This window comes from Aplysia californica, unplaced genomic scaffold (assembly GCF_000002075.1).
Source record: "Aplysia californica isolate F4 #8 unplaced genomic scaffold, AplCal3.0 scaffold01484, whole genome shotgun sequence".
In the NCBI taxonomy this organism is placed as follows: Eukaryota; Metazoa; Mollusca; class Gastropoda; order Aplysiida; family Aplysiidae; genus Aplysia; species Aplysia californica.
Genome location: NW_004798754.1, coordinates 8,413 through 25,912, shown reverse-complemented (window position 1 = coordinate 25,912; position 17,500 = coordinate 8,413). Strand labels below are relative to the sequence as shown.

Here is a 17,500-nt window from a genome sequence, read left to right as displayed (position 1 = left end):
ACCAAGACAATCAATAAAACAAGTTCTCCCCATTCAGGAATCCAACTGGGGTCTCCTGCGCGCGACATCGAAGCGCCTAACCGCTACACCAAAGACGCTGGTAAACACAGACAAAGAAAAATGGCACACACACGCACACACATTCAGAGAAAAATGGATAAAAACACACAAGAAAACAAACAGCTTAGCAAAACAAAACACACATCCTTGTTTTAGTAAGTGTTTTACGGCACTTGCAACACAATAAGGTCATATAAGTGCCGAAGATTAGAGGTGTTACAAGAGAGTAAGAAACTCAAAAAAGATGGAGTGGAGAGGAAGACCATAGATGTTTGATAGGAAAGAAGGAGTCATCAACACCAACACATGACTAAAAAACAAACAAGTAAACAGACAACGACACATAGGTAAACATACACTGGGGTGAAACAGCCTACATAGTCCTCAACATGCGTAAATTCACCCACAAACAATGTACACAGCACTACACAGACTTCCAGATCTTCATCGCACCTTCAATATTTTTCCACCCTACCTATAAAGGTGAGGTTTGTTTACAAATTGAGTTTGTTCTCAGATTTTAGCCCTATGGACATAGATACATCAAATTTAAAGGTAGGGTTTGTAGGTGTATTGTATGAAATGATAAAAGACATGTTCAACTTGATGAAAATGGCATCAATTAAAAATCTACAAATTTAATGTGTCTATTTTTGGCGGATATTTCCATTTGTGGATAACGAGAAGTAACTCATTTTTTCCTGCTACCTGGAGATTTTCTTTTCTTTCTGGAACCTTCAGCAGTTTTACTAATTGCTGCATGAGCAAAAAGACAATAAACCCGAAAAGAACAGGAATATTCCACCAGCCACAAACACTGGATGATATGCATCTGTTGTCCAGACTAAAGTTACATTTCTTCTCCAAACAACTAACACTTGTCAATACCTTACACTGATAAGGCCACCTTACCTCTGAAACTGTCACCTTCGAAGTACAATAAAAGACAAGGAATAAAAAAAACAACGTTTGTTTGCTTATTGTTTGTTTGAGCAAAGAGAAAAACATCTACACGGTAATGGTGCTTGGAAAAAGCAAGACACACACACAAACACACACACACCCACACGCACACAGAGTGAGAGAGAGAGAGAGAGAGAGAGAGAGAGAGAGAGAGAGAGAGAGAGAGAGAGAGAGAGAGAGAGAGAGAGAGAGAGAGAGAGTGGGGGGGGGTGGGGGGAGAAGAGAAGCAAGACCTACCGGTCTCGTGCCTTTTTTTTTGTTTTGTTTTTTAATGTCTTTGATCTTTTTCGCTTTTTAATGCAAGTGTTTTTGCACCTCCATCGGCACAGTTTAACTCATTTCGAAGGCAAGCTTCCAACCCTACTTTACTTTTTACTTTTTTTCTTCCGCTTGTACCGGGGGGTGTCGCGGGGAGACACAGGCGTCTGTCTGCAGCAAGGCAAGTGGCCTGTAGGAGGGATGTCCCGTGAGCTCTGAAAGTGTCTGCCACAGATTCACTCCATCGTCGCCTTGGTCTTCCTCTGGCTCTCCATCCAGAATATTTAAAGTTGTATGCTCTCAGAGCTGGATGGTTTGAGGGCATCCGCGTGAGGTGTCCGAACCACTTGACCTTTTGTTTTTCAATGTGTGGTAGGACTGGTGTTGCTCCAACGGAGTCCCTTATGACTTCATTTTTAATTTTGTCTCTTCTTGCTTTGTTGACCGCTGTTCTTAAGCATTTCATCTCGCATGTGACCAGTTTCCTCTCTAGGGCTTTTGTTAGGGACCATGTCTAGCACTGATATGTGAGCGTTGGAAGGAAAATAGTGTTGATGATCAAGGGGATATTGGGATGTTTCAGGATAGGGCCGAGTTGATAGCTGACTGCGTTGGCTCTCTGGAATCAAGTTTCTATTTCTTGATCTAATTTTCCATTTTCTGTGAAAATGCTGCCCATGTATTTGAATTCTCTGCTTTGTTTTAGTTGGGATCCATTGATGTTGATATCCACTTCGTCTGGTCTCCTGCTAATTGTCATCACTACTTGAAAGGAACAAATTGGGCTGAGAGGGATACAAACATCCCAGTCAACGGACCAAAACACTCAATAAAAACTTACCCCCCTAGGAAATCAAACTTAAATTTCACTTGTATGACAGCCAAGCACATAACTGCTACACCAAAAAGACGCAGGTCCTCGGTGTCGTACATATGATATGATAAACAGTCCTACATGGGTGGTTGGAGGGTGTCACTTGTCAGTCGTATTCCTATCCAAACACTGGGCCATTTAGGATCACCAGCACGCCCAAGCATCCAGGTCCACAAAATACTCCCTTCCCCTAAACCTAAATAGCCACCCTCACGACACACCCATACATACAGACACACACATATTATACATACACACACACACATACAAAGACACACATGTACAAACACACACACATACAAACACACACATATACACACTCCATTCCCACACAAACAGAGACCTTGAGGCACCTTCATAATTCGTACAACACAAAACATTTGGGGCTTGAGATTTTGAAAAGATGGCATACATCTTACATAGATCATTCCCACCTCCCCCTTTCCTCATCCCTCCCACCCCCACCCCCACCCCCGTCCCCATCGCTTAGAAGGGCAAAACATAATGGAAAAGCAAAAAAGCAAAGCGTTGAAAAAAGTCTACAGCTGCTCTGTGATATAATTGAGTTTCAGCTTAATCCAGTGAGCCAAGGAGTTCATGGTAAATAACATCTTTAAAGTATTCTAAAAAGTAGCAGATCAACAGTCGGGGAAAAAAAGAAACCGAAATAAAGAAAAAAAGAAAAAAAATTAACCTTCTTCAACATACTTCCCTCTATCTCCAAACACCCCCCCAAAAAAAAGTACCTCACGCGGGGAACATGATATGAAAGTAACAGAATGGGGGGTACAAAGAAAATTGATCATCCAAAAATGTAAAAAGAAAGGGAAGTAGTATTAAGGACAACTATTAGCGCTCACGAGGGGAGGGAAACCTCAGGAGATCATCCCTTTTCCAAGTCCCCAGTCAGAGAGACACAAAAGACCATGCATGATGATGGCTACTAGTGCAACTTTTTAAAAAATATTTGAATTTGAATTTATAAATAAATGTTTCACCTTTTCTTTACATAAAAAAAAATCAGAACCGAGTTTCTCCACTGTCATGATTAACAGATGACTTATCTTCGCACTAGCAGCAGCTGTCTTTTATTTTATCCAAAACTGAAGTCTGGCGAAATATCTCTACACAAAATGACATCAGAGCAGTAAAATAGTATCAGGCTGGCATCAGGTTCACTGGTCTTTAGCTCATTGTTGGAGGGTTACTAAAAAGAAAAATGGCACAAGATCTTACCACGCTTTCGATCTAATTTTCACAACCCTGGAAGAAAAGGAAATTTTCTCTGACATAATAGCGCAAACCGTTCAAGACCAATTCCAAGACTGAACACATAAAAAAATTATTTTTTTTAAACAAAACAAAAAAAAAGAAAGGAAAAGGAAACACATTCTCCCCTGTTTCTGTTGGGGAAAAAAAAAAGAAAGAAAAAAAGAACAAAGATGTGAACTCCCTTATCTGAGACAGAAAATCTCTACTTCAATAGCTGCTTCAGCTTGACATAAGCATATTGACATAATAAAAGTCATTTAGTGCAGGGAAAAAATAAGACAGACAGACATATAGAAACAACAGAGGGAAAGAAAAGAAATAAGATCTACCAGTGGCTCTCCACAATCGCTCACCACCTCATTCCTATAAGGAAAATATATCGATGTCGGAAGATACAAAGATGACAAAAAAAGGAGTTCTCTTGCTATTTTAAGCATAAAAGCAAAGAAGCATTCAGAGATAAATGGTTATATTATAAAAATGTTAAGATCACGCTGCGGCAGATATGTACCTCCTCAAACAAAGAAAGAAAGATATAAAAGAAGTTTTTTACCATCTAGCATAAGGCTTTTGTCAGAATGAGCATAGATGTGTGTTGCTCTTAGAGTACGTATCTGTATATAACTCCAAAGGTCTAGTATCTAAATTCCTGCATGTGGTTGATTGATGCATTTGATGTAAATGTAAATTTTGTCAGCTTTACTTCTCCTTTCATATTGAATTTTAATGAGAGTAATATATATAATCTAATTTTTTAAAATGTAACCTGCATGTGTTTTTACGGTCCTGTACAGCCAAGGAAAATTTCCCTCTGGGATAATAAAGTACTATCTTATCTTATCTTATCTTATATATACATATTTTTTTTTTTTTTATTTTTTAAAATTAGTTTTATGGCACTGGTGACACTCATAAGTCATTATACCAGTGCCGAAGATTAAAGGTGCTATAAGAGAGTAATATAAAAAGAAAAGCAGGAGTAGAGATAGGGATGACGGATATTTGACACGAAAGAAGGAGAAAACCACACCAGAGCACCTGCCAACCATCCACAAACAGTTAAGCCGTCGATGTAACATGAATCTGGGGCAAGAAGAAGAAAGGAAGGCTAGTGGGGAAAAATGATTTTCTTTTCTCTACACTGAGAGCAAATCATGCCATGAGACTTGTTTATTAAATAAAATAATTTTCTTGAGCTGTCTTTTTAAATGTTTCTCAGGATCTAGAAAAAGTTACTCCATTATCCAAGACGGAAAAATTATCTTCTTTTCTCTGCACAGAGAGCAACCCTTGCCATGACACTTGTTTCTTTGCACAAAAAAAAAGAAAAGAAAAGGAGCTTTAAAAAAAAGTGAGAAGTGACTGTCAAAAAGGGGGAAGAGGTTCATAAAAATAAAAATGTGAACGAGGTGTACAGGCACTCTCACCAGAGGCAAGACATCAAGACTCCGGAGGCTTTGATCTCCATAAACACTTCTAGAAAATAAATTAAACTGACAAATCAACGGCTCAGTGTAAGACTCCGTCATACATCCCTTTTCAGAACAGTGTATTAGAAGGAAATAATGGCCCACCTCTTGGCAGAAGGACCCAAAACTCCACACGCACCTTTCTAAGTAGAGACCGGGTTGTCCATTATGAGGTGAAGGAGAAGAAGAAGAAACAACGTATAGCAGAGTCTGACACTAAACAGTGTTGAGATGAGGACTCCCTCTCATCAGCCAGGAAACAAGGCTCACTCGTGCGAGATTTGCAAAACGAAAAGACAGTCCGTCATTACAGGCTCTCCACAAACAATGGGTCTGTAAAACAGGATGGGTCCCACTTACGAGTCTGAGCTGCGGATCTGCTGAATGCCCGACTGCAGGTCCTGTTTGAACTCCTGGAAGGGTGTGATGCCCAGCTTGCGCTTGAGCTCGGTGGCGTGTCGGACTTTGCTGCCCAGAACTTGTCGCAGCATGTTGATCTCTGACTCCACCTGCCGAGAGACCGGCCAAACATGGCGGTTAAATTACAGCAGTTTCCAATCGTATGTCACAGTAATGAGTAAGGATTAACATATTTTTGACTCCTTACTTCCAGCAAACAACTGCTCAGTATAAGACTGTCATACCTCATTCTTCAAAATGGTGTATGGCAGTCTCGTCGTAAGCAGTCTAAATCACTATTAAATGCGTACCAAAAGAGGGTTTCGGCAGAGTGGACAATACTTTTGCAGAGAGAAAGAGTAAAATAAAGCTATTGAACATACATCTGACACACTGACAAAAATTTCATTACTCCCAGAGTTGCTAAGCAGTTATAGTTGCATTTTTTCTAACTGGTACTTACATTTGAACTAATGATGATCATTTATGCGAATAAAGCAACAGCTTATCTTCTATTGAAGAAAGTAAGTAGCTAGAAACTTAACTATCTCTCCCCAGAGGGGGTTTTCCCACTATGCTGGGACCTTATTTTGGCAAAAAATCTGAGAGTGACATACAGATCACTAAACTGGTAATTAATTCAAGACAAACAAAAATACTTTGATAGTTTTTCTTCAATGGAAAGAACTACCAGTCAGAGAACACATATTTTTGCAATTGTCAAAAATTAACCAGATGTTGTTGTCGTCACAAAGGAGTGTGACCATGTGCCTGACAGCAGATCACCAGCACAGCAGTTCTGATGGCAAGTCACAGGGAACGGCTTGTCTGTGATAAGAAGTTAAAAGCTGTATTTACCAACAGAGGCTGGTAAATAGAGCTAGTTGTTGAGCGGGGTATCCACAATACAAATGATCTTTATTATTATACGCCCTGGGGTCATTTTGTACCCCCGGGGTTGTATTCTTCACATTTTAGAATACTTCTAGTGCAAAGATCTCTGTGAAACTTTCAGTGTTTCTCAAAAAAACATTTTGACAGGCTGCTATGTAAAACGTACACATCGGATTAACTACCAAGTTTCCTCTTTGGAAAGTGGTGTACAGAGTTCCCCACGTCGTATGGATACGATAGTAAAACATGACGTACGGATAGGGTTAATAAAACTGACCAATCTTGTATAGAACAGCCCCTCCACTGGCTAGGGAAAAAATCTCCTACCTCTGGAGAAGTTTGCGCATCAATCGGAGCTCTTTAAATTTTTATCTCAAAGCAATAACACAGTATCCAGGAAACCATCTTTAATTTTTAAAAATTAAAACTCAATTGCAAAAACTACTACTTGTTTTATTGTGCCACTTTCTGAAAACTTATTTCAATCAAGTAAAAAAATCTGTACATCATCATGAATTAAACAAAAACACTGCAACAGCTGAGCTGGGAAAATGTGCTTTTCGAGTAACCAGTGACAATGAGTACTAAATTTACATATTTGACGATAACCAAAGTTAGAAGTTATCATCTTTGGATCATAACTCATGACCCACTAGACAGCAGAATATATCCAAAGCTTGACGCACTTAACACCAGCTACAACACATACAAGACATTGTCATATTTAGTATAAGTCAGAGTTTTACAGCACTTGCTACACAAAAAGGTCATATAAGTGCTGAAGATTAGAGGTGTTACAAGAGAGTAACAAACACAAAAATATGAGGAGAGATGAGAGATAAGGACAATTTAGATGTTTGATAGGAAAGAAGGAGCAAACCAGACCAGAGCATCCACCAACCACCCACAAATTGTATTATCATAATACAGTCTACATTCACAATTCACAAAGAAACATCATAAGGTCTGCTTCTAAACATGTGATTTCACTTCTTTTTTTTAAATGTAGATCTTTCACATCCCCTTCAACACAATTAGGATTATCTAGGAGAAGGGCTTCCGACCATGGCTGCCAGGGCTAACCTGGGATGAAAGGGATACAACATCGGAGCAGAAAGATGGGGACACTCAATAACAATTTATCCCCACTCAGAATTACTCTGTGTGCGACAGCGAAGTGCTAAACTGCTACACCAGACGTTAGTGGTGATTAAATGAGGGTTTTTTTTAATCGCTGCTGCATGCAAATACACTTCTATCTAAATTTTAGATTCGACCTTTCACTCATAGGAACATCTACATATCTTCCTCAGTAAATCTCATATACAGTCAAACCTGTGTAAGACGGCCACTCATTGTCAAGGAGAAAAGTGCCCGAATGAGAGAGGTGGCCGTCTTAGGCAGGACTGATCAAGATGAAGAAAACAAACAATTCCTTTCTGAGGTCCCAACCGAAGCTAGCCACATTGTTGTTGTGGTTGTTATTGTTTTTGTTGTTGTTGTGTGTGTGTGTGAGGTAGCCTATCCGTTCGAAATGTTTGGAACCCCGAAGAGCTGCTCTTCGCCTGGGCCACTACCTCCCTGTTGTTGTAGTTGTTGTTTTCGCTGGGTTTTCTTTTCTTTTTCATTCTTTTGTTGCTGGTTTTGTGCAAGGGTGGTGACAATAAAACGTAATGTGTCAGACAAGGAGGACCAAGTGCTATGGTAAAACAAATACATGGGTTGCCACCACTCGGAGAACGAGCGACGCTTCTGTCAAAAGTTCACGTCAACGTCCATTGTTACTTTGTAACAGACCGGGTAAACACTCATCTCACTTACGATTTGTGTATGAGTTCTGGGTAGGGCTTATGGGTTATGAGGGATCACACGCTTACCTCACTAACAGCTGAAAATTTGTTACCTATTGGTCAACAGTGGGAAGGGCCTTCGTAACATGATCGGTTGGAGGGACTACCTAACAACATCGACACGTGATTAGATTATGGCGGCTTGCCCACAATGCCAGGAGCCAAAGCACAATTTATGACGAAACGCGTAATGGAGTTACTAAGGTGGCCATCTAAGACAGGTGTTATTGCTTGGTGTTATAGAGGTTGTGTGTTAAAATATGGTGACCATGGCCGCGTTGGACAGGTGCCCGTTTTACACAGTTAAATCATATAGAAAAAAATGCAAGGGAGGAAATGGAAACTGGCCGTTTGTACAGGTGGCCGTCTTATAGAGGTGGCCTTCAGGGCAGGTTCGACTGTACTTCTTTTCTTTGAATGTCACTCTTTACTTAGTAACACCTCTAACCGTAGGCACTTACATTATGACCTAATCATATTGCAAATATGCAGTAAAGCTGTTACTGTACTATACTGCAGAACAAAAAATGTATGCCGCTTTTTTGCTCCACCAAATTTTGCTGGTGGTAAAATTATGCAACCCCCCACCCCCCCTCCCCCAAACACAAACACACACCCCACAGATGAAGAATTTAATGGATATAGTATTTTTTGCTTGCCCTTTTTAGCTTCCAGTGGCGCATAGAGGCCATCAACAACATTTCACCAGCAAAGCCTGTCCTGTGCATCCTTTTCTAGCTGTTTCCATGATGTCCCCGCCTTTTCCATTTCCGCTTGTACTGCTCGCCTCCATGTCATCTTTGGTCTTCCTTTCTTACATTTTCCTTGGATTCCACGTCAAAGCCTGTCTGATGATGCTTGTCGAGGGGTCTCCTCAGGGTGTGCCCAATCCATTTCCATTTCTTCATCTGTATGTCTTCCTTTACTGGTCTTTGATTTGTTCTTTCCCACAGTTGAGCATTTGTGACTCGATCGTACCACTTGATCCCCACTATCCTTCTAAGACATCCATTTATGAAGTTCTGCAGTTTCCTTTCTGCTGATGCTGTGAGCCACCAAGTCTCTGAACCATACAGTAGAACAGTCTTCATGTTTGTTTTGAAGATCCTCAGCTTGGTGTTCAATCCCAGTTCCTAGACATCCATATATTCCTGAGGATGATGAATGCTCCTCTTGCCTTTTGACTCTGACCTTGATGTCTTCGTCTGTTTCTCCTGCCTAGTATAAATCATATATATAGAGCCACGTAAAATATGCACTTTAAAAAGTCATTATTGAATAGCATTAAGGTGCAAGTATCCTTGATGCATTTAATTTAAACAGATGTGTATACCTTTTCCAGTTCCTCCCTTAACTCCGTCATTCTTCTCTCTCTCTCCTCTGGTGTCTCTCCAACAGGAGACTCAAGACCAGGGGTTCCTTCCCCTGATGCGTCAGACATTGGGGATGAAACATTTTCGAACGCATTTTCATCTGTTAAAGATAAAAAAAAGAAGTGTAGTGTTTGAAAAGAGAAGAAGCACACAATACACATTTGAAGTGTTTTTATCCATTGCATTTTTAAAAAAGGCTTCAATTTATGATAAAAGCCCAACCATGTATAATTACTTATAATAATAAACTCACATTGTTCAAATCATATATTTATAGAGTCACTGGTTGGCTTCTCCCTCGTGTATTGATGTTTATCTGATTATTCTTTACAAGATCTAGGGGTACGCCTTTAATTAAAACAATATCCTGCAGACTTTGAAAATATTTATTTGACATTGTCATTTTGTTAGATAAAATTTAGATCTGGATTTGTCTTTAATCTAGTTAAACTTTTACGATTTAAAATTATATATGAGGCATTTAACTCACTTGGCTCAGAGTGACGACTCAGTTATCACTGGACAAATGCGGTTTCTGCACTGCTAGTTTCATTATCAGTTGACTTTTAAAAAATAATTTTACATGGTTGTTCTTAGTCTGAAGTGTCAATCGAAATAAAGTAAACCCGTTTGTTTCCATAGGCAACAATGACCTAGGTTCACGCAATTTAACGAAAGCCCGGTAAAGCTTTCCCGGGTCGATGTGACTGATATTTTATAAAAGTTTTTTTTTATGACTACATTGTCAGCCAAACTGACTTAGACTTCAATTTTAAAAATAATTTCCAACTGGTGAGACTGACGACAACGGTAATGAAACTAACCAGACTTTGAGAGGGCGTCACACTCTATCAGGGGTAAAAGGAGGATCATCCATAATAAGTTAAAACCTGCCCAAGAGTCTCTCACGACCTAGCAGTGTCAACAAAGCTGATACAACTGCTTGTACTATAGGGATATTAAACAAGGATAGAATCAGGAGCTGCTTGCAGGTCTGTATTTATAAAATCAGTAGAGACTGGGTTGGGGCTGACTGTTGTAGCATTTGATTTCAACAATTACAAAACTCCAAATTATTGAACAAGCTCTGGGCAGGAATACCTACTTGTGGTATTACTATAAAATGTGATTTATATATTTCTGTTGAGTATCAGTCTATTTCATGATGTCATAGGTAGTAGTGACAGTAAGCAATAAAAAACACATGAAGCTACAGCGAGCACCTAGCACACCTCTGTGATTGGCCCAAATATACATGACATATATATATATGTCGTATTTCCGCCATCTATTTTTGTCGTCTTCCGAGGCTTCCCTCGCCAGTTGACTAGACCTCATTGTGGCGGGCTCATTTTGCCGCTTAGAGCGCGCAATTGGTTAGGTCACTAGGTTTCATCAGCAACTGCTTGGGCTGTGTGAGCGTGCGTGCGCGCGTTTGCGTGTGTGCATTTATGCTTGAGTATGTGTGTGTGTGTGTGCATACATGTGTGAATGTGTGTGAGCGTGTGTATGTATACGTGTGTGTGTGTGTGCACGTGTATGCTTGAGTATGTGTGTGTGCGTGTGTAAGCATGTGTGTGTGCGTGTGTAGGCATGTGCATGTGCGTGTGTAAGCATGTGTGTGTGCATGCATGTATGTGTGTGCGCATGCATATGTGTGTGTGTGCTTGTGTGTGTACAACTTTGAGGAGAAGGTAAATTTATAGAATGAGAATTTCTGAGATCGTTTACAAAAGACACAACTTTATACCAAAAAAAAACTAACAAACACAGCGAGATCTAGTCAACAGTTACTGGCGAGGGAAACCCAAGAGTCTTGGGGGAACCCCGGAAGATGACAAAAATAATGCGGAAATACGTCATCCATATTTGGGCCAATCACAGAGGTGTGCTAGGTGTTCGCTGAAGCTTCATGTATAAATAATTAATCTAACTAGCCAATTTCAATAATTTTGAACAATATATCACTTCTTTAAATTGCTAGATAGAGGTACAATCGATTTGTCAAAATTACATGAACTAAACACTAGACCCAGGCCTAGTGTGGTTAATTACAATCATGAAATGCGTCTGGGATATTGACTGTCATCCAAAATGCCGCCATTGTTGTTTTTGTCGGACATTCATTGATAACACAAGGCTATTGCCAAGTTGGAAAGTGAACCATTTTGAATGCCATTTACTGTTACAGAAGAGTTTAACAAGTAATTTTCGTTCATATGTTACAGTACTAAAGGAAATTCATGATAAGTTGAAATCTCTTCAAATATTTGATCTACCCCGATATCAGTAGGCTAAAGTTTCAACTCGATTATTATTCCTGAAACAGGAAAATAGGTGAATAATAATTGGGGGGTGAGAACTACCAAAAAATTTTTTTTTTTACTATTTTACAAACAAGGAATGAGAATGTTGTAAAGTGTTTTTCAGAATTTTTATGGCACAGAGAGTAGATACTATATGTTTGTTTTTTGTTTTGGTAAGTGTTTTTACGGCGCTCGCAATTGCATAATAAAAGGTCATAGGAGCGCACGGGACACACCTAATATGTTCAGTTGGTAGGAAATTTTGAATTTTGCCCGGGTGGCGGCCGAAGCCTACTCTTATCGATTTTAGACCACCAAGGGATCTTTAACGTGCGCAACTTGATTTTTCGCCCTCATCCGAGAAGGCTAGGTGTAGATCTTTCCTACCGGAAGATCAGGGGTGTGGCAGAAAGACAGCAGTTAGGAGGAACCAAGGAGTAGCAGTAGAAAGGCTGCAGAAAGAGTCAGGAGCCCAGAGGAGGGGGCAAAGGAGGTGAGGGGGTGGGGGCAGAAAGTGGAAACGAAAGCAGACTACAGAACATTGTTAGAGAGCAGGAAAGGAGGTGAAAGGAGACAATTTGAGAGAAGAAAATTTTTCGGTCACTACCAGGATTCGAACCCGGGACCTTTGAATGAGAGACCAACACCTTAACCTCTAGGCCACGAGAGCCGCCTGTAGAGACTATGCCTGGAAATCATGTATAAAAATTTTGAAAGATGGATTGCTTTTTTCAGTCATTAGATATCTAGATCTTGACTTCTAGATCTCTAGAAGCTAGATTTAATTTTTTTAAGAGCCTTCGCTGACTATTTTGTTCACATATCAAAATTCCCTTTTGAAATTTGAAGAAGGTTTTGATCTAATTTGACACATTAATATAATAATAATCAAATAACATTCATTTTTATCTATGTGAAACAAGGCTGAAAAGATCACTAAACTTTGGACGAAGAAGGGAAATGTGTGGGGCCTTGCACTACTCCCTACTCTGTGAACAATTTAAATTTAGCATGTCCAGGGTTACCCTTGCTTACATGCAATTAAACGTAGAAAGACGCAAACTATTTTTAGGTATGGCGCCCATCTTGTTTGACGTCACACCAGGATACCCCTCCGATCACGTGACTACATCTAAGTGTATAGCCAACCGCATGGCACCAAAGATGGAAGTGTTTATGTTATAATGCTTAATCTACACCACGCTCTCGGAAGTTCTGATGACCGAATAGACAGCGCGTCTGCGTTTGAAGTCATGCAATGATTTTAGGAGCGGTTCGATTCCGGTCCCGGACTATTTTTTTTTCTCTTTTCCTCCTCCGGACTGACCAACAGCCCCATAAATTATAATTTGTAGAGCTGCTTTGAAGTTTGTTTTTTAATGTATATTAGTGATGAAGAATGCAGGAGAGGGGGGGGGGGAGAGATCTAGATCTAGAGTCGATGTGCCAGACCGCGGCAGTTTCATGAGGTCAAGTGGCTGCACAGAATTCTACACTTATAGAAACGGAACTCCTTCTTTGCGATCGCCGATTCGCTGTGAGGAATTGAAACTAAAACATGGCGGCCTGTTGAGGGCAGCTTTGGCTACGCTGCACAGCGAGGCTTCGCGTTGCTATGCATGCTGATGCTAGTGGTAGGGCTTGGAAGACACCTTACAACAGTATTTTAAAAGTTTCTTCGAAGAGGAAATACAGTGAAATAGTCTCATACATTTTTATTGCCAACAACATGTCATAATTGGCAATGTTACAATGTTTTTGTGTTGTTGGTTTGGTGCTTTTTTAATGATGGGATGGGATCTAGATCTACTAAAGATCTTCACAATCACAATACACTTGATAATAACACTAATTATGAACATTAATTCTGTTGGCAAAATATCTCGATATAGTCTTGACAAGAACTACGATAAAGGGGACGCTGACAGTAACATGCTCTCTACAATTACATTGTCATTAACCTTAAAGCCATTGGATCCACAGAAAGCAAAAAAGAACAATATAAGCCTTTTCTCCAATTTACTAGAAAGAGATAAATAAATTGAGTTTATATTGAGGAAATGTATTACATGTATTTCTAACTTTAAGAATTCACTCTTGTGTTTACATCAGTGAAATATAGTGTGTACAACATGCTTTGTTTAAAGCACATGCAAGTCTAATAAATACAAGAGATTGGAGAATGTGTCGGTTGCACATAAAATACATAGGCCTATTAAACATGCTGCCAAAAACACTAAAATGCAGAAAAGGCCTCAAATATTGTTTTACACATAAAAGCCAATAATGCAAAACAAAGTAAACAAGAGTGGAACTGGCATATGTTTCCTGAATATATGTTCAAAGTCATTTTTTTGTTTGTTGAGAGTGTGGTTTCTAATGCATGAATGATAGGCTCATTCAGATGTGATAATGAAGAAACTTGTGTTTACAGTCACAGAAGAAAGAGTTTCATGGCGAGTGATCACTGGTCAAGGATTTCAGAGCTGTGTGCATTTTGAGAAAAATGTATCCCCATACCCAGGATCACATGTCGAGGGGATGGGCTTGTCCCCGTGTAATCCTGGCACACAGTAAACGCACACATTTTTGAACACATATAAGAAAAAATAAGTGGTCTCCTGTTACGGATCAAATTGAAGTCCTGATACAATTCGATTAATTGACAAAACCGCGTATTGCAATGCATTGACCAACCCTGCCCTATAGACCTATGCTATATTTAATAAATACATTCGTCAGATTTATTATCTTTAATAAATACTAGCCCAATATTTTCTTAAAATCCCAGTCAATGGTTTCTACAGATTTTTAAAAGTTTACAGGTGGAGCTAAATCTCTTTTAAAAGCAAGTCTGTCTTTTATAATTCTACTTCTGCCGGCGACATAAAGCTAATTATTGAACGCATGTTTTGAGAACATTAATTAGATCAAGTGAAAAAATATGTTCAGTGTAAAATAAATTTCTTGTAATAAGTTTTGCTACTAAAAAATTACGTAGACCATATGCGTATGCAAAATGTGTGTGGGAAGCTAGAAGTGCTGTGAACAATCCCATCCGTGTTACAAATTTTTTCAAAGTTCTGTAGATCTTGTATAAACTCTCTATGTCTGCTTTTTCTGTTGTTGCACCCAAAAACACAACAATTTAAAACCATAATTCCAATCTCCAGGTTGCACAGTGAATTCTGAAACTCAAAATTATAAACTGGACAGTAAATGTTCCACTTTTCACTCGTTTGTAAAAGCCGCTCTTGCTTTAAAAGCTATAGGGTTACTTCCGAAAACAATAAATTTTGCCCTCAAGACGCCATTGTTTTCCGTCTTCAATTCCTCACAGGTCACGAGGTACAGTGCCCGTTCTTTAAGTGTCACAGAATTTTACACTTGTAGAACGGGAACCTAATTAATGTTCTCAAAACATGCGTTCAATAATTAGCTTTATGTCGCCATCAGAAGGAGAAAAAAGGACGGACTTGCTTTTAAAATAGATTTAGCTCCAGCTATAAACTTTTTAAAAATCTGTAGAAACCATTGACTGGGATTTATTTTTTTATATTGGGCTAGTATTTATTAAAGAATTTTCCTTAAAGAAATTTCTAGAATAAAAGAGAACCTATAGATGTGTACAAATGTTTGAAAAAAATACTCATCGGTTAAGACGAATTGATATAGATCTAAGTCATTGTGTGAAAGTAGGAGAATCCAGATCTAGGTGTTCGATAGTTCAGTAGCCTAGATATCTGATAATAAGTTGCGCATCAAATGGAGTCATACTTTAATTAGATCTATGTTACTTTCATAACTGTTTTTGAAAGCATTTTCAATTCCTTTCACTTTCACTTCCCACGCGCGGGCACATATAATTATGATTATAATTTAAGATTCCAAATCTGACGAATGTATTTATAAAATAGCGCAATAGTGCTGGGTTAGCCGATGCCTTGCGATACACGCTTTTATCAATTAATTGAATTGTAACAGGACTTCGATTTGATCCGTAACAAGACACCACTTATTTTTTCTTATACGTGTTCAAAAATGTGTGTTTGTTTACTGTGTGCGGGCATTAAAGATTCCAGGTCTGACGAATGTATTTATTAAATAGCTTAGGCCTATAGGGCAGGGGTGGCCAACGCATTGCGATACGCACTTTTATCAATTAATTGAATTGAAACAGGACTTCAATTTGATCCGTAACAAGAGACCACTTATCTTTTCTTATTCGTGTTAAAAAATATGTGTTTATTTACTGTGTGCGGGGATTACAAGGGAACAAGCACATCCCCTCGACATGTGATCCAGGGTATGGGGATACATTTTTCTCAAAATGCACACAGCTCTGAAATCCTTGACCAGTGATCACTTGCCATGGAACTCTTTCTGTTGTGACTGTAGACACAAGTTTCTTCATTATCACATGAGCCTATCATTCATGCATTAGAAATCACACTCCCAACACACAGTAAATGACTTTGAACATATATGCAGGAAACATTTTATGCCAGTTCCACTCTTATTGTTTACTGTGTTTTGCTTTATTGGCTTTTATGTGTAAACCAATATTTTGAGGCCTTTTCTGCATTTTTGTGTTTTTGGCAGCATGTACAATAGGCCTATGTATTTTATGTGCAACCGACACATTCTCCAATCTCTTGTATTTGTTAGACTCGCATGTGCTTTAAAAACAAAGCATGTTGTTGTACACACTACTGATGCAAACACAGAGATAAATTCTTAAAGTGAGAAATAATACATTTCCTCAATATAAGCTCAATTTATTTATCTCTTTCTAGTAAATTGGAGAAAAGGCTTATAATATTGTTCTTTTTTGCTTGCTTTGGATGGCCTTAAGTTTAATGACAATATTATTGCAGTGAGCATGTTACTGTCAGCGTCCCCTTTATCGTAGATCTGGTACTAATCAAGACTATATCTAGATATTTTGCCAACAGAATTAATGTTCATAATTAGTGTTATTATCAAGTGTATTGTGATTGCGAAGATCTTTAGTAGATCTAGAGATCTAGAGCTATCTAGATCTAGAAATCTAGATCCCATCCCATCATTCAAAAAAACAACAAACCAACACTACAAATACAAAAACATTGTAACATTGCCAATTATGACATATTGTTGACAATAAAAATGTACTAGACTATTTCACTATATTTCCTCTTCGAAGAAAGTTTTAAAATACTGATGTAAGGTGTCTTCCAAGCCCTACCACTAGCATCAGCGTGCATAGCAACGCAAAGCCTAGCTGTGCGGCGCAGCCAAAGGTGCCCTCAACTGGCCGCCACGTTTTAGTTTCAATTCCTCACAGCGAATCAGCGATCGCGAAGAGGGAGTTCCGCTTCTATAAGTGTTGAATTCTGTGATAAGTGTAGAATTTTTTGAGTGGCTGTGACTCTTGTGCGTGAAGAAAACATGAATGGCGTGTGTGGTCACATGACTGACCCATTTCTTCTCAGTTTGGATCACAGAATTCTACACTAATAGAAGCGGAACTCCCTCTTCGCGATCGCTGATTCGCTGTGAGGAATTGAAACTAAAACGTGGCGGCCAGTTGAGGGCACCTTTGGCTGCGCCGCACAGCTAGGCTTTGCGTTGCTATGCACGCTGATGCTAGTGGTAGGGCTTGGAAGACACCTTACATCAGTATTTTAAAACTTTCTTCGAAGAGGAAATATAGTGAAATAGTCTAGTACATTTTTATTGTCAACAATATGTCATAATTGGCAATGTTACAATGTTTTTGTATTTGTAGTGTTGGTTTGTT

General features: G+C 39.0%; 1 protein-coding gene across 1 annotated transcript in view; it reads right to left on the bottom strand.

Moving 5' to 3' along the window:
• Window positions 1-9,512, bottom strand: part of LOC101862319 (tumor protein D52) — a gene marked incomplete at its 5' end in the record, with an annotated part of 37,479 nt that extends 27,967 nt beyond the window's left edge. Inside the window, 2 exon segments of the mRNA XM_005112912.3 lie at window positions 5,257-5,405; window positions 9,373-9,512. Of these exon segments, the coding sequence (XP_005112969.2) occupies window positions 5,257-5,405; window positions 9,373-9,512 (289 nt within the window).
• Between the last annotated feature and the right edge of the window lie 7,988 nt (window positions 9,513-17,500).